A 25,444-nucleotide genomic window follows, 5' to 3' on the forward strand; every position below is an offset into this window, starting at 1 on the left:
AGCTAAGAACTATTACTGCTATTTAGAAGTGGTGAGATAAAATGTTTTGTGAATATGGCCCCTGTGGTTATTGACCCTGAGGTAGGACACGTGTGTGGGTTTACTGGATGCAGACAAGGTCAGTTTTTACTGGATCTTGTAACATGATCCCTAACTTCATCAAGTTGAGCTTTTTCCAACGAAAGAGCATGTTATAGGGCGAAGGTCTAGACTTACTCCAGAGAAAGACTTAGTAGAAGAATTAGTGACAGTAAAAATGTCACAATGTAAAACGCACAGCACCTCTCTCTCTCACACACACACACACACACAAACACACTCACACAGGCTTACCTCCCCCATGGCTACAATACTCATCTCTGTATGTGTAGAACAGTGGCATTGCAGGCTCCAGATCCTGTGACAATAACAGGCTGTGACGTGAAACAGCTGAGTAATAGTTACCCCCAGAACATCAGATATAATAGAATAAGTAGAATAGATTTTAAAAAATTAATCCAGGATTAATACATTTTCTTTGGCATCGCCTTTCATTGAAAGGATCACATACATATAAAGGTTTTCATTAGGAGGAATAGTTACCCCAGAACACTGACTAGGAGGAAAAGTTACCTCCGAACATTTACTAGGAGCAATAGTTACCCCAGAACTGATTAATTGGAATAGCTACCAAAGGACACTGACTGAGTAATAGTTACCCCAGGATTCTAACAAGGAGGATTATTTACCCCAGAATACTGACAGGAGAAAGATTACCCCCGAATACTGACAGGAAGAATTTTACAGCAGAATACTGACTAGGAGGAATAGTTACCCCAGAATATAGACTACGAGGAATATAACCCCCCAAAATACTGACTAGGCGGAATAATTACCCCAGAACACAGAAACACAAGTTATAGTAACTCTAATCTGTAAAACTAGGTTTCTGCCTCTCTTCACTCTTATGCCAACAGTACAGCATTGATCAGTTCAAGCTCTATCACCTTAACCAGCTGAACATATCCTACAGCAGTAGCTTGAGAAGTATTTTATTCCTCACTGATTGGCTTTCCGAATCACCTCTACAACCTGTGGAAAAATAAACAGTTGAGTCTTCCTACCTGGACTGTGGTTCTACGCTGTTCTGTGGTCCCCCAGCCCTGGATAGGATGGACTCCAACAGATGGGGCCACCAGGTCAGGGTATCTATGAAAACAGTTATAAGACTAAACTCAGAGAGAACATGTTTGGAAAGTAGTTTGCTTTTGTCTCATCTTACTACACAACCAAAAAAGGATCTCCCTACTGAAAATATACCTGCTGTCAGAAAGCTGATGGGAGTCTTGGAAACCTTTAGACATTATTTACCCAGTGTCTATGGAGCCCTATCTGGTAGATACTTTAAAAACATTCTGTACTGTGATCCACCAGAACAATAAACACCTACCATAAATCACAATATTGTCGGTCTTGCAATTGACTGTCAGACAGACTCTTTGGACAGATGGATAACCCTCTCAAACTCGCTGGCCTCCTCTGTAACTGAGATTACATTCTGCTCTCAAGCCTGAAAAAAAGATGACAGGAGAATTGTCAAATACTAAAAACGTTTACAGCCTTAACAGAAAGTTGACAATTCAACAAGTTATCGTATTACATTTTGAAATAATGATATTACCTCGATAGTCCTCTTGATCACATAATCTTAATCCTGCAAAGAAGAAAACTATTATTTTAATGATGGGTAATGTGACCCTTAAAAATGGGCAGCCTTGTTCAACCTTCTTTCTACTTAAGTCGATTGATACGATGCACTCTACACTAGCAGTCTTTTAAGGCAACAACCTACCTTTGTAAATTGGTGGGCTGACATGTGGCAGTGACAGTCAACAAAATCAGAATCCATTGGTTACATTCAGAGTAGCGGAACGTTTAGAATTTATTTGCTGTTTCTTCCAGACATCTACAGTGGAAAGTACGAACTTGAACTTCCGCTTCCTGGTTACTTATTTAAAAATATTGGCGCTACATTCGGAGCTCGAAAAGTGATACGTTTAAACGATGGTTAAAGAACAGGATTTAAGGGTGAAACTGTCGTCCAAAAATATGGTTGTGGACCAAATTATAAAATGTAAAGAACTGTTAAGTAGATCATTAGATTCTCAAACAGGGATACCCAAAGAGTCAAAGGAACTTTTGGTGCAAGAGTTGTTGACAGTAGGTGAAGTGATTGTTTACTGTATATGACGGATAGTTGTTAGTGTGCACGTTGATTAATCGTTGTATTGGCTAACTACATTGGCAAATTGTCTACATCGGTGTATTCTTTCAATACTTAAGATAAGATAGATATCCAATTTCGTGAGCTGAGCTACGGTGTTCCTTGTTTTACGCTGTGCTATATGTAGAACTTCGAGAATGCCGTTCAGGACAACGTATTAATCAACGGCCAGTCGTGGGAGGATGCTCTAGACGATGGCGGTGAGTCTATAGTAGGCTAAAGCTTTCGTGTTCCCATTCCAACCAATACACACTGTCCTCGTTACTAATTGTTATATAAAGTCGGGTGAGTGGCGATTTGAACTGCAGCAATGTGCATCAGTATGTATTACGAATGTCCGAGAGATGGGACAGACTTATAGAGTACGTTCACTTTACTGTTTCTTTTGCTCCTCTAGAAAATGACAACCTCCTGGATGAGAGCATCGTGGAGACTGCCAGGCGACGTCGCGAATACCCCCAAGCGATAGTTCCGTACGTGGTGCGCACCCTGAAAGCTGAGAGGAAACTAATGGTGGGTCCCGTCCATTGAATTAGAGTGGACTACAGTGCCTGTCAAAAGTTTGGAAACACCCAGTCTTTAATTGTTTTTGATAGACACATGCATGTTCCTATTGTTAAATGCAACAAACTAGGCAATTTAACAGTACAAAGATGTACTTTATATTTTTATATCAATTTATTGGGGGGGACATTTTGACAAAATTTGAATATTGGGGGGTCCCCAAAAAATACTTTGACCAAAATGTACATACTGGTACTAAAAGCTACATTTTCATAAACGGTCACCTTGGGCAAAATTTTGAATATTTGAACTCATTATATCAGGGTTTTTCCTGGGTCAGAATGGGTCTTCGGTGCTCCAAAAAAATTATATATTTATATATGTATATATATATATTCTTTTTTTTTCTTTTTTCTAATCAATGTATTTATTCCCAAGTGTTTTGCACCCCCCCCCCCCCCACACACACACACACATATTTTCGTCCTATTTCCCCTAAAGCAATAAAGTTATAAAGTATGTTTTAAATGGCATAAATGCTGCCAATTAATAATTGACGTAACAACTTATTGTAAATGGTCAGTAGCCTAGCCTATTGATTAAGGTAGGCCACTCTGAAGCATGTACACTGCCTGCTTCATTTGATCTTGATAGGCTAAGCATTCTGTAGCAAATATTAACAATATACCCACTTTTTATTAATTTAAACTACTTCAGCATAATAATGCACCTAAAATACAAACCTGAGAAAGGGCAGCAATCGCTATCAAATCAACAGACATGTGCAATTTAGCTAGCAGGGGAAGAATACAAACAACGTAAATCACCAGTTAACTTGATTTAAATTTGCAAGAACTATAGACTTGTACAATAACGAGCTTAAGAACTGACAGCATAAGTTATACGTTCTCAAGGACGCACACGCGCAATCTCAACTGCGGTGTGAAGCGCGTGTCCGTGCTATTCTCCGACATGCACTCACTGCTGATAAACGGACTAAACTTTTGTACAGCCTGATTTCTAATACCGTGACGGCAGAAATGTAGCCATAGAGGAAACACTGCACCATATGTTAACATTCCAGGTTAAGAATACCAATGGAGACTGCGTTTGAAATCGTAAATCAAACTTTTGTCAACATTTTGAGTGGAAATGTAATTAGCATTTGTAGGCTACAGGTGTACTATTCGTGCACGTCGGGCTGGCCCTCGCAGCGGAACGACAGTTTAGTGGCCGCGCACCTCACAGTTGCGTATTGATCAGATAAGAACACACGCTTATCAACTTGATTATTATTAATCAAAACAGAACGAGGGTTCGGCTGTAGCCTACTTGAAACATACTATTGAGAACATATTCGCTGACATGCATTGCACGCGTGATGAACACAGGTTTTTTTGCCGCGCTCGGGATTTGTCATTGGCGCTTGGGAAATCGGCTTTGGCGCGCGCCAACATTTTCTCTATGTAGGAAAAACCCTGTATATACATGTAGGTTAAATGCCCGACAGACTGTGATTGAATTAAAAACAATGAAAAACAGGTGGTGCATGTGTCTCTCAATGATAAACGGCTAGGTGTTTCCAAACTTTGACAGGGACTGTATGTATCTTTCTCGTCCCTGGCATTGGGTGACCTACAGCCATATATCCTTATTCAATACAAGAATTTTGTTGAACTCTGTATGGGTTGACCATCTGTAAGCCACTAGGTTTCATGTTGTTCACACACATAGCTGACTTTGTCATCTTTTTGGTAGGGGATGTTTGAGCAGGCGGTGCCACAGGAGCTGGAGAAAGACCCAGTCCAAGGTGAACCCCCCCCCCCCCCACACACACACACACACACACTCTCATCTTCAGCTGTCAACATATTTGCACCACAGTGTGAAGTTTCACAAGGAATAATTGATTGTTGAGTAGAACCTCCACATGTTTCAAAATGAGCTCTGAGTGTTTTTGTTTTTTTTCCAGAGCGCATCATGTCTGATCTGTCAGGTGCTGCACAACGGATGTTCAAACAAGCCAGCTCGATGGTGAAGGTGACAGGAAGAATCTCATTGTTCACACTTAACTCCCATTTACAACCCCTGTCAGATGTAAGCCCTGAACTATACCCATCTCATTGATTTACGTGTGTGTACATTGATGGGTGTGTGTGTGTGCAGTCTCAACAGGTCTTGCAGCAGAGAGCTGAGGGGCTGAGGCAGGTGTTGAACGTCAGACCCACTCCCGCCTCGCTGGAGGTTCACCGAGAAGTGTTCTCGATCGGCCTGTCCAACGGAGAAGTCGTGACAAAACCTCCGCCCCTTCCCCCGGGAAGAGCCTTCAAGAGACCAGTGGGCGAGGCCGATGTACGGGCCTGTTACTCTCTTCCGCAGAAAAAACTGCTGGTTGCCGTCAGAAAGCCTGATTGACAGGCAGATTATTGAGCTGTATGGACTGTTGTATGTGTGTTTTTTATAAGACCCCGAAAGATGTTCTGTGATGCGTTCTGCTTCGTGCACTTTGTCGACGAGGCTGTGGCGCCCTCGCATGGCGGATGATGCGTAACGACACTTAAAATTGTTAAATATGCAGATAAAGAAATTGGCTTTTGATTTGTATGCTATGAAACTGTGCCGTTGTGTTTAAAAGAAAAACAATGAAAGAAAGAAATGTTCTATGGAGTAATAGAACAATGATCCACGAAGGCCGTAGGGATGGGGTCAACATTGGGGGGGACGAAATCTGCTGGGGAGTCTGAGGGTCCCCCCCGTGAAAGGTTTAAATAAAAAATGGTTGTCACAGAAATATTCTGGTCCAGGCCATTGCAAAATGTTCTCACTATTATAGGAATATTTTGCTAGCTAATATTACTACTCGCGCTATCTACTGCCTCGCTCTTCATGCTTTCTCCCATCTATTCGTGCTCTCCCCCTTGCTCTTCGCGCACTCTCATCCTTACCAACCAGTGCGACTGTGCGAGCTTACACCTCCCGTACAGAACACCGGTATCAGTTATACTAGTAGTTATAAAATAGCAATTATAACTTTAAGTTATAAATATGTCTTTTTATAGATCTTTTTTGGACAGCATGCGCGATTTCCTGTCGTTGCGTAGGCCCTACGTAGCACATTTATATTTTATTTATATTTTTATATCAACATATTGGGGGGGACATTTTGACCAGATTTGAATATTGGGGGGTCCCCCCAATGATTACGGCCCTGATCCACGTTGACGCAGCATTTAAAAAAACGGGGGGGGGGGGGGGGGGGAGTATTATCACGTGACTTCAGAGAAGCCCAGCTGGCTGTGTAACTTAGCTATGTGTCATTATCGCTTCTCTATGTTTAATCCTGGACTACAATGAACTGTGCCTGTGGATAATTAAACATAACTTTGTGAAGACTTCGATCATTTCTCCAATTCAGAAGACTGCTTAAATGACTGACAGCAATTGTTCAAGCAAGATGCAGGGCAGTGATGGAGAAAACGTCATACTTCAACAGTGTGAGGTAAGAAAACCGCTGACTGTTAGTACCTGTTACAGTAACATCCACGTTGGGAAATGGAAAAACGTTTTTGTGTAATTGTGAAAGTCATAAGTAGATGAATCCTGTAAGTATAGAAAATAAGTTGCTAAATGTGTTTTTAACTTTCAGATGTTGTATTTCAGATGTTGATGTTGTATTTGTCCCCTCAAAACAGAACAAAATCATATAAAGTCATATTTCTTGTATATAGTAAACTAAATAGAACTTGAATAAAATGTATTTTATTAAAATGTAATTTAGTTCAAGTCCCGTGTTCATCCATGTTAATTTGCTAAAGTCCCAAGATGGTTTATTTCCTCTGAAAAGCAAAGATAAACTTTACATTTGCTGCACATTGTGTTGGTGTGTCCTTTTTTGCAGTGTTGGCAGCATCCTCCATGTGGGATTTGTTCCTTCCACACATTCAGTGAGGGGTGTACAGATGAGTTGCTTGGGATCCTGTTAAGTGAACTCCCATCTCCTGAGGACAGTCACAGTGATGTTGAGTAGTTAACCTGAAAGAGTAAATAAGTTGGTGGGTAGAGAGCTAACAACAATTTTCAGGCTAAATAAATTCAAATGAATCCTAATCTTAATTACACATTCCACGAAAGGTAACATTTGAAGCTGTCCCTGAATAAAGCAACAAGCATCCCCCAAAACATTCCAGAAATTTCAGAACCTGTTTCTGCAACAAAAAGCTATTTGGACAAACAAAAAAAGCCCCAGGATCAGTTAAAAATAGTTTCCAATACTTAAACCTGAAATAATCTATTAAGTTCTGGTCTAATTGAAAAAAATATGTATACAGATTTAATATTCAGTTATAGTCAATCATCAAATACATAGGCTATTCATATCAGTATTTGTTTTTCTTCATAAGTGATCATGTGAAAAATGCCATGTCCCCCATGAAAGGGTCACATGCTTATTTGACTACCAACCTCACCCAGAATTACATAGACAACAAGCTCAAAATCCATAATAAATTCCATAAAGTAAATATTGACATGTTGTAGACACTGTTAGAAAATAACCAATTTAGACTTTTTACTTACTTGAATCTGGACAAATGCAGTCCAATAAAAGAGATGAGCTTAAAGAAAAGTAAAAAAAAAATCACATTTACATATGTATTTATTGATAGCTACAATTGAAAGCTCACATTTTGCAACATTTGGGCCCACACGGCTAAATACCATCTACTGTGCATCTGCAGGTCTCTTTTCGCCTGACCAGAATAATTTCCTGGGTTCGATTCCTGCTTGAGGCATAGTACAGCTCTCAGGTGGGCTATCTCTCAAGCCTCTCTGTGTGGAGTTTGCATGTTTTCTGCATGCTCACATGGGTTTCCTCCGCTTAGGAGCCCAATAAACTTGCTGAACAGATCACTCTTCTGCCAATGACACTCAAGTGTGTGTTGGTGTCACCACCCACTGCACACGCATGTGTGTGTGTCACATTGCATGATCCATCACATGTTCTTCTTCTCTGTTGAATTTGCCCCAGAGCTCAGATGATGAAGATAACAGGAGGATGATGAGGAGAGAGAAGAACAGAGTTGCAGCCCAGAAGAGCAGAAAGAGACAGACACAGAGAGCAGATGAGCTGCATGAGGTGTGCTTGTGTGATTGGGGGGAGTTTCTGTCTGCACTGTCTTTTATTGACATTCTATTTAGCTACAAGTCTTCGAAAACTGCAATTCCTGGCAGTCGTTTAAGGTTCAAATGATCAGGTTCATGCTCTCCTCACACACAAAAAATTAACAAATTAGACATACATTTGATTAAGTGAGTATTTCTTTTTTACATTGTGGCTGCACGATTGCACTTACCTTTTTAGAGAACAAATATGAGAACCATGTGCCTAAAGTAAATACTAATGATTGTATGGCTCCAGGCGTATGCTTGTCTGGAGCAGAGGAACCGGCAGCTGAAGAGGGAGGTGGCGTCTCTGTCGGAGGAGCAGCACCGCCTGCTGGAGCTCCTCCAGACTCATGAGCCCTGCTGTCCCATGATGCACTGCTCCACTAACCTGGGGACAGGAGCCAGGGATGTTACAGAGAGGCCCCTGAGTTTGATCAAGACACCGACACTCACCATCTCCCATTGCTGACACAAGGACCAGGACACAGACACACAATGTACCTTTTAGTTTAAGGTACCGTACATCAGATTGTGTTTTGGATCAGTGAGTCGGACCCAGTTCAGTCGATCCCCAATGGAAAAACACTGAACTCAGTCTCCTTCTGTTTGGCTATTGGCCATGCTTCTTTAGTTCTGGTAAATGTTTGAAAACCACATCTCTCATTGTGGGTGTTTTGGTTCACCGAGTTCGGTAGACCCTGGCTTTATTAAAGTTAACTTCTCTTTTACTAGAAACAAGATTCACACCCGTGACCAATGAACCATTTACTTTTGGTAGTCATTGTTTTCCCTCGCAATTAATTTGTGTAACAAAACAGCTACAAAACTGCATCTTCCAAAATGAAAAAATCATGGCTTTGACTATGATTACATGACTGATGGTCATGTAATCTGATGAAAGCAACAGATGCAAATACATTATTCCCATTAATTGCAGTACAAATATGTTTTACATTTTGGTGGATCCCTTCAGATTTTTTTAACAACTTGTTCCCCCTTAGACTCTCTTCGAAATGACACACATCATCAAGACCTTCATAGTGTACAGTATATTCAAACGATTATGGAAACTTAACCTTATTAAAAAGTGTTTTGAAGTACCGGTAAGTTAAACTGTATTAATTTGTTATTTTTTATCAACTCCATCTGACAGAGATGGCAGTTGATCAATTGACTTGATGAAAGGACGTCTATAATTGTTTTGAAATTTGAGTTGTTTGGTAACTATATTTCAAATGTATTTCCTATAATTTCATATGTCCACATGACCAAGGACTTTTATGTGTCCCTATCCACAAAACATTGACCTTAATATGATATAATGTACTCCTCCGTCTGCTCCTGATAATATTGATCATTAATTTTTTTGTTGACATTTGTGAACACAACACATTTCAAAAGACGGTGTAGTAAATTAGTATGAATCAATATCTTTAAATGGCAAATTAATAGAATTGACTGTATATTCTGCTGCCTGATGAGTTAAGCAAAGTACATCTCAGTCAATAGCTTCCCTAAATAACTAACTAGAAAAGTGTGTTGTCCACCGAGAACTTTTGGTGTATCACTTCTCCATGAAAGTACCACCGTGGACCATGTATAGAATATTAATCTACCAAACTTATCTACTGTACATCCTCTTTTTTCTTTCCACCTTCCCTTCTCACTTTGGAAAAGGGCATCTACGTTTCTTTCACTTCATAACAGAGGTGTTTTTTGTGGATGGGAAAGAGTGAGGTGAGTGGATACTAAACTCTAGTGGCTAAAATGTGAAAAGCACATAATAAACTACTGCTTTACAGTTGCCTTAGGGAGGATGGTGTGAAAGTGTGTACAGTACCGACCCGTAAAAGGTATACAGAAAATGAATAGCTTGCATGCCTGCAGCCTTTCCTTCATTGACGATCCTCTGTCATGTCCTAATGTTGGTGTCACTAATTTGTCACTAATTAGACAAAGATCACAGTCATCATAATACATTGGCAGTGTATCATTTTAATGATTTTTACACTGAAGAGCGTGCCAGTAGTCCTTTGAAATCCTGCTTCCTGTTTCCTGCTTCGATTTATTTGCATCTAAAGGCTCTTTCCACATCTTCTAAACAGGTAAAGCAATGTGTGGTGCCCCACCATTCTGTGGAATGATCTGAACACCACACATACTTTCCTCTCTGCTCCTGCTGTTGAAGGAAGTAGTTTAGGAGATAAAGGTTAAAAACGCTGCAAGGAAGTGAGGAGCAACCCACACAATGCGAGGATTCGTGAGTTATTGTCTGCGCTTTTGTTTTTTCTGGAACTGCACAGAGCTGTATTTAACCACTGTTGTTGTGTTATTTTCTTCCTTGAGGAAGTATTTTATATTTTTACGATTTCAGGAAGCTCTTTTACTTTACAATTTGTGATTCCTCCTCCATTGCTCTGTTACTGTCTCTTATGTCCTCTGACCTATTGCAGTTGATGGAATGAGGGTCAACCATCTCTTACTGTAATTCATTGCCTCATGTTTCCTCAGAAAGTGTGCGATTTCCTCTGTGATTTCAGCACTGCTGTTCTTTTGCGTCACGTGGAGCCTAAAGACAGGATTTCACCCCAGTAACCTTATTTTGGACCTTAGATAAAGAGAGCTCTTAGGGTCTCTATAATATTACAGTTTCTGTGATTATGTGTGCAATAGGTATCATGTTAGAAATTCCATTTCAGCACACATTTTCCATAGTGATGTTGCTTTTGCGTCAACTGTTAGAAGCGATAGGAGTGTAGGTTTGTTTCCAAAAGTGTTGACAGCTTTTTTAAATAACTGAGTATCATTTTTGTATATCCTTTTTTACATGCAATGTCACAGAGGGCAACACATATAGAACTGCACCTAAACTCACCTCAAGGAAGACAAGGAAGAACTCACAGAGGAGGAGCAATTCAGTGAGGGATCCCCTCCTCCAGAGATGGCCGGTGACACAGAGAGGTGCGTACCACAGACTAAACATAATCATGCATCAAGAGTAGAGATAAAAATAAACATTTGCAAATGGATGTTGATGAACAGATACTCTGAATTCCAAGTCATTGCTCTGAGTTGGAGCATGTCAGTTGAGGCAGTGGTAGCTACAAGTCATGGCTGAAAAGCATAGGAGCAGCACAGCGTCACAAGAAAACCAGGCAGAAGCAGTAGGCGGCCATTAAATATAATTTTCTTAATAAAAATTGTGTGTCTGCTGATTTTACGTTTTCAAAAACTTGGAGGGACATGTCCAATGAGTATAATGAACCCCATGCCCATACGAAGCGTTATTGGCAAAGAAAGGAATTTGAATGCCGACAGCAAGTGAACACTATTTACAAAAACAACAGCCGACTGCAACATTGGTCAGTTTAAGAGGGGTATTATCTACAGGTACTAGATGTACCGTTAGAAAATCTAGAATCCTGAGCATGAGGGGAGGAAGCTAGAAAAGAGCCTAAACTTCAAGACATGGATTGTGTCAAACAAAGGTTAATTGTGGTGACATTTTTTAACTCTGGGTGATGTAGAAAAGCAGCAATACTGAAATCGCAGAGGAAATCACACACATACTAACCTTTCTGAGGAAACATGACGCAATGATATATTAAAGAAACAGTTCACTGTTTCCTTCACAGGCCCCTGTTCATGTGTAAAGGTGTTTTAAAGAGAGCTTAGGCTGACATCTTAAGATGTCTTCAAACAAGGCGAAAGTGTTGGTAACCTGATTGATTGTAGAACCACCTGAAGGAGTCGTTTTATGAAAACATTTCAGGAACAGTATCTTTCAGCCGTGCTTGTTGAGGAACAGAATGCCATTCTATTGTTAAACGTGAATAGACGTAGGTGACTGAGTGAGAAGGTATTCCCAGCGTTTTATTTTGACAGTTGACCAGTGAGTCACGACCGAGCTGGCACCAGATTACAAAACACCTTTTTATTGTCACTCCCTTCTCTTTATCGCCCTCTCTCTCCCCATCTTGCACTGTCATCTCTCTCCCTACCTCTTGTGTCGTCACTCTCTCTCTCTCTTACTGAACCCAATACTCCACCCCTCCCCATCCTGTTCCATGGCCTGAATTCAGACAGGCATGTTCTGACTTGACCTCCGATGAATACCAGTTCTAATGAGCTCAGTCACGCCCCTTACAGAGGTCATGAAAGTTTACAACCAAAGTCTGTTCATATGTCAAATCCAACGTATGTAAACACAATGGAACGAAAAAACATTGAATCATATATTTTTATTAAGAAAGTATCAAAAACAAAAGTGGACAGGCATTTTAGAAATAAGTACTCGGTTGCCGCTTTGCGCAATTTCTTTCAATAGAACTCCAACAGTCTAACAAACAAACAAACTAAACACTGTATTGCAGTTGTGCCCACATACACGCACGCATCACTTGTATGCAAGCAAGCCGGTCCCTGGCCATACTAACCTGTATGAAACCATCCCTGGGAGGATGTGGTCCACAAACATCCGAGCACGTTGCCCCGGCTTGAGCAACCAGTCTGCTGACTGTCACCCATGCCTGATGGAACGCGAGGAGTTTCTCAAGAGTTTCATCACAGCTTCTAGTTGCTCTACTTTGGGGGTGTTTGGCAGCGGCGGGGTGGGGGGTGTGGGGAGTGTGAGGTTAGGTGAGGTCATCTTGTACAATGACATGCAATTCATGTAAGTAAAGAATTGAAATGCAACATCAGACGTCAGCACAATAACAACACTTTGATATGTAGCTAGTGATTCCTTCTGGTGGGTTTATAGTAATAAAGCCAGTTCTGATAAATAAATACATACAGACGTTATAAACAGTCTTATGAGGAACGTAAGAGGTGTTCGTTGGTTTTTACAATCACAATTTTATGCACATTACAAATGACTAACTACTGTATATTATACACTACAGTTCAGATGTAAAACTACATTGCAAACACAAGCAGGACTTCTTAGGAGAGAATTCTACAAGCTAAAGTTTGTCGAATATGCATATCTCTGCCCCTGTGGACTATTTCTGAGCATCCTGAGAAAGTAGCAGTGCATTCAGGGTTATCGTTGAGTCAGGGCAGAGAAAGACAGACAGCACTGAGCTACAGATATCGTAGCTCAAACTGGACAGAGGCAAGTCATACTTTCATAGACAAGAACACTAGCAAGAACCTTTTGGCTCTATAACAAGTTATACACATGCCTCACACATAGACTAGAGCTTTGTAACTTATGTTCATTATGTTATAACAAGATGTACCAGACAGGTTTGTCATGTTAACAAGCTCAAGTGTTTAGTTAAATTGTGTCTTTTACAACTCAATTTGGTGCTTTGGTACAAAAAAACAAAAACAAAAAAATATATACTTAAGTCTCCTATCTCTAAGAACCACTTTAAGATTTAGGAATAACAGAACAATAAAAGCAAACATTTCCCTGTTTTAGTGCTTTCTGTCTATGAATCCCTGGCGTTTTCTGGGTATATGCTGTTGGGCATGTCCTCGAAAAGTACTTCTTGTTTCTGCTAGCAGACCCCACCCTGATCAGGAAGTGTTGAGTCTTTGGCTGTCTCCTCACAGTAGCAGCATTCCCTCTGAGGGTGTACAGGGTACAGTGTACATTTCCTTCCTGGAGGCTGGTCTGGCTTCAGTTTTGGCCTTCTCACTATCGTTCCAGGTCGGGACTTGATCCCAGACCAGCTGGCTGAAGGGTCACATCCTGGGTGTAGAACCCACAGTTCTGTCAGCTTGCCCAGCCCAGGCCTCATCGATCACAGGTGCCCACAGGTAGTGGGCACCATGCCGTGGGCGTGCCCGCTGTGGAGCAGGAACTGTCCGTCAAGGTGGTCGGCGGGGGCGACGCCTAGCCCCTGGAGTGCGCTCTCCTTGATGTGCTGGATGAAGAGATTCCTCTCATCCTCTGGGGTCTGGCCGTTCTGGGCGCGGACGATACAGGTGGGCCGGTGGAGGTTGAGCATGTACACCAGCTGCTGCTTCTGTTGCTTGAGCTCCTCTATCTGAGCCTTCAAATCTGCGTTCACCGTCTCCAGCTTTTCCGACTCCTGGAGAGAGGAATAAGGTTGTTTGATCATTCACTGCTCCCGTGCTTGATTTAGACACACGTTATTGAACGATACCGTTTGGATTTTGGGGAAAACCGTTGGGGTGAGGCTATTTACGAAGTAGACTTCAATGTCATTGCTTGCATATGTAACTCAACAGCTCGAAATGGGATACTGGTTGTACCTTCTGGAGACCGTCTGTCTTCTCCTTCTTCTTGTTCCTACACTTGGCAGCAGCAACTTTGTTTCTCTCTCGTCGTCTTTTCCTTCTGTCACTCTCTTCTGGGATTACCTGAGGGAAAACAGCTTTGTTAAAAAGAGACACAGTAGACAGTGCTCACTCTGAATCTGATCTGCCCCAATGTCTGTTGTAAAGGTTGGAACTATAGCCTACATTAAAGTATGTTATTGTTTACAGAATCGTGTTATATATTACCATAGCAAAAGGGGATGTAACTGGGACGTAGGGTAGAAAAAGGGACCATTTCTGAAGCCCTTACCTCTCTCCTGCCACTAGAGACCTCGGATGGTCGGTCCGAGCTTGAGCTCGCACAGTCACTCATGTCCGCGCTGAGACCGTGGGATAGCCGCTTGGTCTGGATGGCGAAGCGGAGCTCCTCCTTCACCAGCGGCGTAAAGCTGGTAAAATCGTCTAGGGTAAGTGTTCCCGGCGGCGAGAGGCAGGGGACTAGGGCGGACGTGCTGATGTCGGACAGACTTGGACCGGGGTGCTGAAGCATCATTATGAACCTACTGAAAGTAGACATAAACGAAAAAAGTGAGACGTCATTCTCAATGAACAACACTACCCAGATTCTGAGTAAGAACGAAACAGAAAGCTGGTCGAACAAACAAATAAAAAGTTTGTTTTGCTGATAGGCAAGCCAAGTGCTTTCACACGCCTAAATGATGTGGGCACCGAGGCTACATCTTTTGGCGAATCACGCTATTCAAGTGAATCCCCTATTATTTTACCATGCAGGCTAATCATCAAGACTCATAACCTAGCTACAGTAGCCTACACATTATTCAGTCAGACTTTTTGAACAGCTAACCGCCTAGAAAAACTGCACCGACCGCACCAAAACTACAACATTTAAGGAAACAGAAAACTAAATGATTGGGAATAATCAACCGATGCGTTATATTCTATTAAATAAACACTAGTTTAATTGACAAAAATATATATAAACGATAAAATGAACATTTTAGGCTACTATGAACAGCACAGCTGTAGCGTAACATTAAATCCCGAGTGAGTCGCCTAAAGCGCCTGTCCCAGGTCGACTCCGATTCACTTTAAAAACTAATTCCACCGTAGAACACAGAAAACAAACTTACCAGATTAAAGATTTCAGTGGATCTGTTGAAAAGCCTTTATTGGACACAGGCTGGTTGTGAATCTCTTCTGTTGACTAAGAAAGTTACAGTTGCCGCTGTAACGTTGCATCACCCGTTTATATAGACCGTTCGCTTGCTCTGGCATTTTACTAGCACGGTGGGCAGGTCAAAGTGACGTCATCCTATTTATAGATCGGAGGCTTATTTGCAATGATGCAATCCCACAAGCCCGACGGGTGTCCCATAGAGCACCAGTCTCAGCCCCCCCCCCCCCCCCTAACTCACACGGCCCCTAACATTCACACTAGTTTACAAATAAATAGATTGTTGTTCAATTAATAAAATAAAGTATATAGGCTAGGAGCTGAGTAACAGTGTGTTCCCATAGATTTGATTACAGTACAGGCTAATTTGATACTGAAAAGCTATCTTAGGCTACTACGCAGATGTAAGCAAATGATGACAATAGTGTAGGCTATTGATGTAGGCTACTGAACAAACAGTTGGGAGCCGACAGCCTTCTGGTTAGTTTTTAACATGTCTGTAGGGACGTCCAACAAACACGTTTATGTAAGTGTAAAAACGTAAAACTTATGAAACCCAACTCATTGAGTTCAGATGTAGCGCAGTGAACCGTCCGGCTTGTCTGTTTGTCATTGCGCAGTAGGCCTATAAAATCATATGGATAGTTGGCAGAAAGGGGCTAACAGGTTCTGCATTCCTCCGCTGTGTGCGAAGAAAAACTCTCCGTCCGTGGCTAGCCACGCCCCTCCCAAATAAACCCTTAGGCCTACCTTTTTCTTAAAATCACCCCTTGCCCCACAACAACCATACACACCTTACCAAGGAATTACAAATAAATATGTTGACTTTCCATATGATAGAACAGGACGCCATATCTGAAAGTCCATTGCATATCTCGTCAGCGGGGAACTTCAAAGTAGGCCTAGTCTCGTTGTATAGCCATAGGAAACACTTTAGTCTTTAAATTGGAGTCCCCGAAACCTTAGATAAGCCCCGCCATCAAACCGGTCTGACAGTGAGGAAAACGCAGGCTTTGATAAGATATAGCTTATCATGTCTGTTCCACTTACACAAACTGTCCCAACCCTTCAGAACCACCTGCAGGATTCACCTCGCACTTGCGAGGCAGTGTTTTCACAAACTGACCCTGCACCGCCTCTAAAGAAGAGGTGAGAGAATCAATTAAGCCAGCAATACCCTAGCCTAGGCCTACAGGCCTCGGCTAGGCTAGGCTAATTGTTTTCACGGGGGTTAAATATGTCCTTTCACGGGGACCTTTATTTTTGTTTTCACCTCATCTGTCCTTAAAGTGGAATCGGAAAAGGCTGAATCTTTATTGTTCGCTGATGGTTTTTATAAAACTTGTTCTCATCCTTTGTAACGATACGGTTCGAGTCACCGCTGTAGGCTTTCACTTGCCCTGATGAACCTTTCGCCCATAATTTCACTTCTACACTCCTCATCACGACTGCGGAACAACAAGTCCACGACTATCAGTTTCATATAGGAACATGACTCACAACCAGATTCAACACAAACCTCTTATGTTTCAGATTCCCCCAATATTACCATGCAGTTTCGTGAATGATGGGAAACATTAACTAATGTAGCACAAGTCCTACATTTGTAGGACATTTGTATTTCTTGTTAGCCTTTGTTTGTAAGCTATGTTGCAGTGGTGATTCAATCAATGTCACTTAAATGTCACACGCACGCGGGCCCTCGCGCAGACACATATTGTCCTACACTATTCAATACAACTTCAACAGATTCCGATTCAGACAACACGTTATTTTTAATTCATAGCCTTATCTCACGAGACACCCGTAGTAGGCAGTCTGTAGGCTTTATGCCTGTCTTAATCCTTCCCATAGGTTACTTGTTGATTCTCCCCTGAAGGCGAATACGTCATCCTTTCCGGGAAGTGCTCGCCTCATCCTCCTCTTAAGCATTATTGGGCAGTCAGTTGAAAACAGGGGAAGGTCGAGATGGGAGGGAAAGCCCTTATAAGAGATCACGCGACCGAGAAAGATATAGAATTTATTCAGATTGGGGTCGAAAAGGGAGATAATTTGCACTTTCGATCTGAGTGAATCATCACATTCCAGTAAACAGCGCCTGCGTTAGTCATGCTGTGAAACTGTTAATATCCTGCAAGCACTAGATAAAACTATGCCCACAAACGTTTGGTAAGCATTCGTTTCGGTAAAGGCTAATAAGGGATAGTGTTGCCCGCTAGCTTACACTAATAGGTAATATGATATGTATTCCAGGCAATACACAATTCAAAATATAGGCTACACTTTACACCTTCATTGTGGTACATCGTGTTACATGCGATATTGGCAAACATTGGCTTAGATGACAAACGTATACGTGGATTAGAATGTGTGTTGATACAATTTTATTGTACAACTTACATTATTCTCTTTTATTACCGTGTAATATTCCATATTGTTGCCTAATTGGTTAAGTTACGATTTTCGGAGAGGCAGCTAAATCTTTTTTTGCGTTTTGGACGTCCATATGGACGTCCATAGACTGACGGCGATGGCTGCTGATCTTTGCATGGATGGACGGACGGCGATGCTGTTCAGAGTGCCGTCCATAGAGGGAGCATATATTTTGGACGGCGTCATAGCCGTCCATATGGACGGCGATGCTGTTCAGAGTGCCGTCCATAGAGGGAGCAGATATTTTGGACGGCGATGGATTAGCAGGGACGTCCCTCGTGCCGTCCATAGAGGGAGCAGATATTTTGGACGGCATCATAGCCGTCCATATGGACGGCGATGCTGTTCAGAGTGCCGTCCATAGAGGGAGCATATATTTTGGACGGCGATGGATTGAATGTTTAGCAGGCTGTTGAGCTAACAGAACTGCCGAAGGCTACCATAGCATGTAGCTAGCTACATTAACTTTGGATGACTCAATCTTTTGTCAAGTTAATTTGTATGAATTGCATGTTAGTGCAATATTTACGCCTTTATTCTGTTTTTTTTACATAATCAGCAGTATGATCTCATTACAATATAGACTTGAAAAACAATATGTTATGGTTTGGGTTTGCCTATAGGCTACATTTATTTTAATTATTTCGAGAATTGTTAATAAAGACTCATTTAAAAGGTTAACATTTGGAGTGTTAGGCCCATAGGCTATTACGTTTTGCATTTGTCTCCGCTCAAAGTGGTTCGTGCGCAACATTGGAGCTACTGACTGGTGGCTCCAAATCCACCCATAAAACACTTTAAACTGACGGCTTAAAAGACCTAAAGGGCAATGTATTTCATAGGGTCATAACACAATGTTAAAATCTTAATTGAGTCTTTATTAACAATTCTCGAAATAATTAAAATATATGTAGCCTATATCTAGGCAAACCCTAACCATAACATATTGTTTTTCAAGTCTGTATTGTCATGAGATTATATTGTTGATTGGCCTACTTTTGTATGTTAAAAATAAAATAAAGGCGTAAATATATAGCCTTCACTTAAATGCAATTAATACAAAATAACGTGACAAAACTTATTGAGTCATCCACGGTTGCTGTAGCTACATTCATGGTAGCCTTTGACGGCTTTGGTTTGGCTCAACACATCGTATTGTGTTTTGCATTGGTCTCCGCTCCAAGCGAGTGTTTGTTGTTTTGCGTTTGTCTCCGTGCGCAAAGTTCGTGCGCAAGATTGGAGCTACTGACTGGTGGCTTCAAATCCACCCATAAAACACTTTAAACTGACGGTTTAAAAGACCTAAATGGCAATGTATTTCATAGGGTCATAACACAATGTTAACCTTTTAAATGAGTCTTTATTAACAATTCTCGAAATAATTAAAATAAATGTAGCCTATAGGCAAACCCAAACCATAACATATTGTTTTTCAAGTCTATATTGTCATGAGATCATACTGCTGATTATGTAAAAAAAACAGAATAAAGGCGTAAATATTGCACTAACATGCAATTCATACAAATTAACTTGACAAAAGATTGAGTCATCCAAAGTTAATGTAGCTAGCTACATGCTATGGTAGCCTTCGGCAGTTCTGTTAGCTCAACAGCCTGCTAAACATTCAATCCATCGCCGTCCAAAATATATGCTCCCTCTATGGACGGCACTCTGAACAGCATCGCCGTCCATATGGACGGCTATGATGCCGTCCAAAATATCTGCTCCCTCTATGGACGGCACGAGGGACGTCCCTGCTAATCCATCGCCGTCCAAAATATCTGCTCCCTCTATGGACGGCACGAGGGACGTCCCTGCTAATCCATCGCCGTCCAAAATATCTGCTCCCTCTATGGACGGCACGAGGGACGTCCCTGCTAATCCATCGCCGTCCAAAATATCTGCTCCCTCTATGGACGGCACGAGGGACGTCCCTGCTAATCCATCGCCGTCCAAAATATCTGCTCCCTCTATGGACGGCACTCTGAACAGCATCGCCGTCCATATGGACGGCTATGACGCCGTCCAAAATATCTGCTCCCTCTATGGACGGCACTCTGAACAGCATCGCCGTCCATATGGACGGCTATGACGCCGTCCAAAATATCTGCTCCCTCTATGGACGGCACTCTGAACAGCATCGCCGTCCGTCCATCCATGCAAAGATCAGCAGCCATCGCCGTCAGTCTATGGACGTCCATATGGACGTCCAAAACGCAAAAAAAGATTTAGCTCCTACTGGATTTTCGTTTGGTTACGCACCTTACTGACTTGTGGAAGGCTACCTTAAAAATTATTGAGGTCATAGTTTTATAAAAGTTTACAATCTCACTGGCCTAGTTTAGTGTTTATAAAAATTAGTTTTCCAAAAGAAGGAGGAGCAAAGCTGGCAGCAAAGTGCTAGGTATTTTTCTTGCCATAAATCAGGGATTTCTCAATGAGGATCAACTGAAGGGCGCAGCCTAGTTGAGGGTTAAACATGACTTCGAATACTGAATCCCCTTAATATGTTAGTCAATGTTATACTAGGCTACCAGTCATGAAAACAGAGTTATTGTGAAATCCAATCAAACCCCAGAAACGGTCAATTTTTGTTCCTTTAGCTGAATCAGAACTGTTTTAGAGGGACTTCCGTTTTTAGATATACAAAGGTGACCATGACCCAAAACATAAATATAGTTGCTGCCTTAGTGACGTTGCGTTTTCGGTGATCCTCAAATGGGGGTCCCCACCATCACCATATTGGAATGGGGGCTGACGGGGCAGTCTTTTAATACTAGTTAGTAATTTCCCCAGTACTTTACGCTGGCTGCGTGCCTCAGCAATAGCAGTCATAGTTATTAATAAAGTCCTGTCTCAGCTGTGCGAGCTTGGCCATACCTCCCCTGGCGCTGGCTTTACCCTTGAACGCTGTGTTTGTGTTTTTATGACTGCTACTATGGCGACGGCCTCTGGGCCGTGGACTTCCATCCCAGGCATGTCGGGTGGCAGACGGAGGAGGGATTCCCAGCCCCGGGGCGTTATACGTCACAGCTATTCACCTTATATCCTCCTCATGTAGGTGGAGATAGTTAGCCCGGGGTATTTTTTGTTTTTGTTTTATTTTTGTCTCAGTTTACATGGACTGTGAAAGACAGACTGACGCAACCCACACTAACAATCTCTTCCTGTCTCTCTCAGACACATTTGTTAGTGCAAGAAAATCTTTGTTAGACACACAGACACACCTTAAGTTAAGCATTGGATGGATCAAGTGAGCGATCTCGTAATTATTCGTTTGTCCCATTTCAAAACTGTTGTTTCAAAGCTCTCTTTTTCAGATGAGTTGTTGGACAACTGCTTCCACCTTCCCCTCATATTAACTAATGTCATAATAATAGATTCTTCCTTGGTAAATGCACACATTGTCATCCATTGGACTACTTGAAAATCCCTGTGATTGCTTCCATAATTACCTAAGAACTGTATTCTTCCCCAGAGTGCACAATGTTATTCCCCGTGTTGACACGGTTGATAGATTTACTCATACAGTACATTATCAAAGAAACTGAAAGTAAAGCTGTTTTTTTCCTATCAAAAGAAAACAAATTTTGGAGAGCATATCCTTTTTCATCAAAGCTACACCTTCCTGCCCGCAGGATGTTTTTTGTTGTTGTTGAGATTTTATCACATAAAATTCATGCAGCACTCATTGTAGTTGTTGTACTGCATCCAAAGGTAAAATCGACATCTACTGTCACTGGCCTTTCTTCATATAGCTGATTTATTTAGCTTTAAGCAGTACAAAAAGCATTTTAGAAATGTATTTGTCATATATCACTCAGGCTATCATTTGACAAAAAATAAAAAAAAATATATATATCAAATTTACATATATTTTTAAAACTTTCTGCAGTGTACTGGGACAGGTGCTAGTGGTTCCTCTGTTTAAGGAAGTGAAACCTACAATATCGCCTACAGCGCCACTACTTTTACAACCCGTGTGTATCTGTGAAAAATTTGCCTGTGACAAACTATGACTCAACAGTTTGCTGAGTCATCCTTAGTTTTCTTTGTTTTTTGAGGTATCCTTTTCATCATCACATGCACAGCATGGATGACAGCAAAATTGATTGTAAACAAAGGAGGAGCAAATGTCTTTGACTAATATGAACTCATCCATCTGTCTGTATGGCTCCCAGGAATACCTCTAAAACCTTTGGGATAAAGCAACCTATAAACTGATACCATAGCTGCCAGCTCCAGTGGTCACTTGATACAGGGGTGTAATAAAACATAAATGCTTCAAGACAATCAGTACTAGGAACGACTGTAGATTCTTGTCAGTGAGAATGTATCACTGCTCTTCCTGGAAAGGAACATATTCTTCAGTTTCTATTCAAGGCTGTCGTTCCCAGTTACTGTTTGTGTTACAGTAACTCACCCTCTGCCGCCCTCTGGAGTGGTGTCATAGTGGCGCGACCATGTGACTGATGGGAAGCGGATTGCACTTGTATTCCGAAGACTGCAGGCAGTGGGGAGTCTTGAGCCAATCAGGAATCTCAGGTGAGGTAACATCATCCCTATGTTCCATGGTGTGACTGCAGCATGCATCACTCCCGCTTAGGGACCAATAGGAATAAAGATAATAGCCGGCTGACCAATAAGCTCTCAGGGAGCTGCAGGGATTTCCCCTGGGGTGGGTTTAAATCATCAATAATACACACACACACACACACAGCCCAGTTTGACAGATGGACAGGCTCTTACCAGAATAGGAGATAACACTACAGCCGAAAGCCCACAAGCGTTTACTAGGACATACTAGGCTTCCATAAACATAAAGATCTGTACCTAGACCTGTTCGCTAGACTAACTTGCTTTGTCTATTAAAGGGCTGTAGTATTTTCATCTCTCAGAATACACAAGTGACATGATGAAAGCAGTGGTTGTACCGATCATTGTAGTGTTGTTCATAATCATTCCAAATTGTCCATGACTAAAGATTACACTTTTCTCTTTGTGATTTAAGTTCATCAGTGACCTCTGTCACTTAGTAGAGGCTGTTTCAAGGAGGTGAAAGTTAACCTTGTGTGGGAGTAGGGGGGAAGGATGGAGGATCCAGAGAGAGATATTTGCAGGTGATTCATAGCCACTGTCGATGACTCACCCTTAATAGCTCTAGTAGCAGACATTTGAGCTGGTAAGATTGAAACACCAGAGCAGCTGGAAACCTGCCCTTTAAGGTCAATAATACCATAGTTAGTGGCATGATCTTACATTCTATTCCTCTGTGTTACCCACTTGAAGCATTCTCTACTTCAGTTACAACTCAACAAGTAAGTCGAGTAAGTCGTCTTGTTACAAAATGATGATGAAAATGTTGCCTGTCTCTTCGATTTCCTTATCGTCATGTGTCCTATCCCAGCGCAGGTGAAACAGGAAGTGAGATCCAAAACAGTTCTGCCTCGTGACTGTGCCGCAGGAAAGACCGCGGAAAATAACACCTCTGGAACCACAAACAATGTTCCCCCGGAATGTTCCAAGGATGTGGAATCATCAGCAACACCTGCCTGAATCTTCCCCTACCACAGTCACATGAAAAAGGGAGTTTTCTGTTTGGGCTACACAGGTCTCATTTTAGTACTGACGCTTCAGACAATCTTCCCCTCCCTCTTTTAAGGTAAGCTGAGGCAGGGCCGGCCATAGGGTTCCCTCAGGAACCAATTGCGGGGCCCTAAACAGATATTTAGTTTGTTATTGGGTCGGGCCGGCCCTGAGCTGAGGTTAGTTTACCTAACACTTTACCTAACACAGGAAGGAAGATGGTAAGAACTTCATCTTTACAGTTCAGTAACAGGCTACAGGGAACGTATATTTGACGGCAATCGTGCTGCAAGGTGGTCTGGTTTGTGAATATAGCTGGCTTGTCACACTGTCAGACAGGAAACCCCCTACCTGCCATGAATGTCATTTATGTAACAAAGGCTTCATTCTGCCTTGTGACATCTCTGTTCCTGATACCTCGCATGACTTGTCTTAGCATGACTCATCAGTTTCCCTACTGTAGTAAAAGTTGTACCTGTTTTCATTATTATCATCACTTAACACTTATTTACCGTGGGGGTCCTAAGTTCCCATTTTTCCCATCTCCATAGCGATATCAAACACTTCTGTGACTGGCTGCATTGTTGTGAAAGTCTGAGAATTGAGTTCAGTGGCCTCTGCTTCATACTGTAGTTAATGTTCAACTACTAACTGTTGCAAGTATCCCATGTCAAAGCACATAGTTTAACAGCTCTAGTGGGGGGATAGCAAAAATCGGACATTCTGTATCTTCACCCCTGAATTCACGAGTTCTAATCCTACCTCACACAATGGATCAACATGTCCTTAAAGGTCCTCTGAGCAAATTCCATGATTTGCTTCTCAGTACATGATATACGTGTGAAATGAGTTCCTGAAAGCATTTGCAAAGCGCAAAAACTTTGTCGCACTGAAATGTGGAGTTAGACCTTTGAACAGTTTCTCATCCGTTTTCAGCTCAGGTTTTGCATAGGCGGAGCCAAAACCCGACCGATCTACGTCACAGCGACCTATCTACGTCTGATCACAGACGGTTGCATTCTGTTACTCAGCTGGTATGATGCAAAGGCAAAGTTATTAATACATAAAACACTCAGAGACTGCAGGTAGGTCTGTTCTGATATCTGCAATTGATTTAGCTAGTGTTGCTGTTGTTGCTAAATTCATTAAATTCGAGGGGGCGGAGCTTCAGCTCCTTAAGGCGACACGCCCCCCCAGTCTCAAGCAGAGAAGACTTCTGATTTTCTCACAATTTCAAAGCATAATTTAACATACTTGTCTGTGTTTTATTTATTTATTTAGCAATTAGAATTTGGATGTGTAGTTAACAACACATTATTCTGTGGTGTGATGAACTTCAAACCAATTTTCAATTCCACTTGAAAGGATCTTTAATTTACAAGAAAGCAAAGGGTCATTTAAAGCACAACTCAGGCTGGATTTGTCTCCAAGGTCACATGCTGGAATCGAGAACTTGCATAAATTTTGTTGACAAAGCCTGATGATGTCATGACATTAGTCATACACTCTAATTTCAACAGTCAACATCATGTGACTCCTGATACAAATGTCAGCAACTCCATGTGACTGATGATTGAATGTGGAGCAAAGTGTCCACCTACACAACCAACTGCCTGACAGGTCACCCTCTTCTTGACCCTCCACCTAGCATAACAGTAGGCCGTCTGTCAGACCAATGTGGGACAACAACAGTCTCTGCTCACACAAAACACATAGTGGCCTATTTGGGAAAAGAATTGTTACGCAACAGGTTGGATTCATCCTTATCCTGACTACAAGTGTGTAATACCTAAGACCAGCTGTCAATTTGTAATTCTTGTGCTGGAATCTGAGTCAACTTTACAATGAAATGTATTTATCAACATTGGGCACAATAATTATCACACTTATCTGTTGCCAAATTAGGTTACAGAAATGTAATGACTGAGTGAAATTAAATGTAGCGTTTAAAACTTCATCAATGTTGAAAAAACACGCTAACATGTACAGTACAGGCTTCAGTACATTTAGTAAGACATCAGACAAGGCATCAGTGGTGTGGTTAACAATGTGGTGCCCCCTGCTGG

General features: G+C 41.7%; 3 protein-coding genes and 1 long non-coding RNA gene across 6 annotated transcripts; 2 read left to right on the forward strand and 2 right to left on the reverse strand.

Annotated features, from left to right (window-relative positions):
• Window positions 1-318: 318 nt before the first annotated feature.
• Window positions 319-1,901, reverse strand: LOC124469145. Its single transcript, XR_006956259.1, has 5 exons — window positions 1,832-1,901; window positions 1,661-1,693; window positions 1,430-1,549; window positions 1,104-1,188; window positions 319-397 (listed from the first exon to the last, which is right to left on the reverse strand). It is a non-coding gene; the product is annotated as an uncharacterized LOC124469145 (long non-coding RNA).
• Window positions 1,902-1,981: 80 nt separating this feature from the next.
• Window positions 1,982-6,017, forward strand: nsl1 (NSL1 component of MIS12 kinetochore complex). The gene is made up of 6 exons (XM_047022245.1): window positions 1,982-2,199; window positions 2,391-2,463; window positions 2,661-2,776; window positions 4,526-4,577; window positions 4,740-4,807; window positions 4,934-6,017. The coding sequence occupies exons 1-6, from the start codon at window positions 2,044-2,046 to the stop codon at window positions 5,180-5,182; spliced, it is 714 nt and encodes a 237-aa protein (XP_046878201.1). The 5' UTR covers window positions 1,982-2,043; the 3' UTR covers window positions 5,183-6,017.
• On the forward strand, window positions 6,018-10,799 carry batf3 (basic leucine zipper transcription factor, ATF-like 3). Of its 2 annotated transcripts, none has more exons than XM_047022246.1 (4): window positions 6,018-6,266; window positions 7,794-7,901; window positions 8,184-9,667; window positions 10,036-10,799. In XM_047022246.1, exons 1-3 carry the CDS (start codon window positions 6,195-6,197, stop codon window positions 8,397-8,399), a joined length of 396 nt encoding a protein of 131 aa, XP_046878202.1. In that variant the 5' UTR covers window positions 6,018-6,194; the 3' UTR covers window positions 8,400-9,667; window positions 10,036-10,799. The 2 variants fall into 2 exon arrangements, with proteins under 2 accessions (XP_046878202.1, XP_046878203.1); XM_047022247.1 differs by lacking the exon at window positions 10,036-10,799 and having other exon boundaries at window positions 8,184-9,033; window positions 9,608-9,662.
• A 1,866-nt stretch (window positions 10,800-12,665) lies between these two features.
• Window positions 12,666-15,505, reverse strand: atf3 (activating transcription factor 3). 2 transcript variants are annotated; one of them, XM_047022318.1, is made up of 4 exons: window positions 15,316-15,505; window positions 14,475-14,724; window positions 14,159-14,266; window positions 12,666-13,974 (listed from the first exon to the last, which is right to left on the reverse strand). In XM_047022318.1, the coding sequence occupies exons 2-4, from the start codon at window positions 14,715-14,717 to the stop codon at window positions 13,684-13,686; spliced, it is 642 nt and encodes a 213-aa protein (XP_046878274.1). In that variant the 5' UTR covers window positions 14,718-14,724; window positions 15,316-15,505; the 3' UTR covers window positions 12,666-13,683. The 2 variants fall into 2 exon arrangements, with proteins under 2 accessions (XP_046878274.1, XP_046878273.1); XM_047022317.1 differs by having other exon boundaries at window positions 14,475-14,727; window positions 15,316-15,500.
• Window positions 15,506-25,444: the final 9,939 nt, after the last annotated feature.

Source organism: Hypomesus transpacificus, chromosome 6 (assembly GCF_021917145.1).
Source record: "Hypomesus transpacificus isolate Combined female chromosome 6, fHypTra1, whole genome shotgun sequence".
Classification (NCBI taxonomy): domain Eukaryota; kingdom Metazoa; phylum Chordata; class Actinopteri; order Osmeriformes; family Osmeridae; genus Hypomesus; species Hypomesus transpacificus.

What these genes read in the sequence shown, in the direction of transcription:
- nsl1 (XM_047022245.1), top strand. Translation starts at nt 2,044, where the DNA reads ATGGTTAAAGAACAGGATTTAAGGGTGAAACTGTCGTCCAAAAATATG. An exon ending in AAGCTGAGAGGAAACTAATG is followed by an intron (nt 2,777 to 4,525) that starts GTGGGTCCCGTC and finishes TCTTTTTGGTAG; the next exon opens with GGGATGTTTGAGCAGGCGGT. An exon ending in AAGCCAGCTCGATGGTGAAG is followed by an intron (nt 4,808 to 4,933) that starts GTGACAGGAAGA and finishes GTGTGTGTGCAG; the next exon opens with TCTCAACAGGTCTTGCAGCA.
- batf3 (XM_047022246.1), top strand. Translation starts at nt 6,195, where the DNA reads ATGACTGACAGCAATTGTTCAAGCAAGATGCAGGGCAGTGATGGAGAA. An exon ending in TCATACTTCAACAGTGTGAG is followed by an intron (nt 6,267 to 7,793) that starts GTAAGAAAACCG and finishes AATTTGCCCCAG; the next exon opens with AGCTCAGATGATGAAGATAA. An exon ending in GAGCAGATGAGCTGCATGAG is followed by an intron (nt 7,902 to 8,183) that starts GTGTGCTTGTGT and finishes GTATGGCTCCAG; the next exon opens with GCGTATGCTTGTCTGGAGCA.
- atf3 (XM_047022318.1), bottom strand. Translation starts at nt 14,717, where the DNA reads ATGATGCTTCAGCACCCCGGTCCAAGTCTGTCCGACATCAGCACGTCC. An exon ending in TCTCTAGTGGCAGGAGAGAG is followed by an intron (nt 14,267 to 14,474) that starts GTAAGGGCTTCA and finishes GTTTTCCCTCAG; the next exon opens with GTAATCCCAGAAGAGAGTGA. An exon ending in AGACAGACGGTCTCCAGAAG is followed by an intron (nt 13,975 to 14,158) that starts GTACAACCAGTA and finishes TCCTCTCTCCAG; the next exon opens with GAGTCGGAAAAGCTGGAGAC.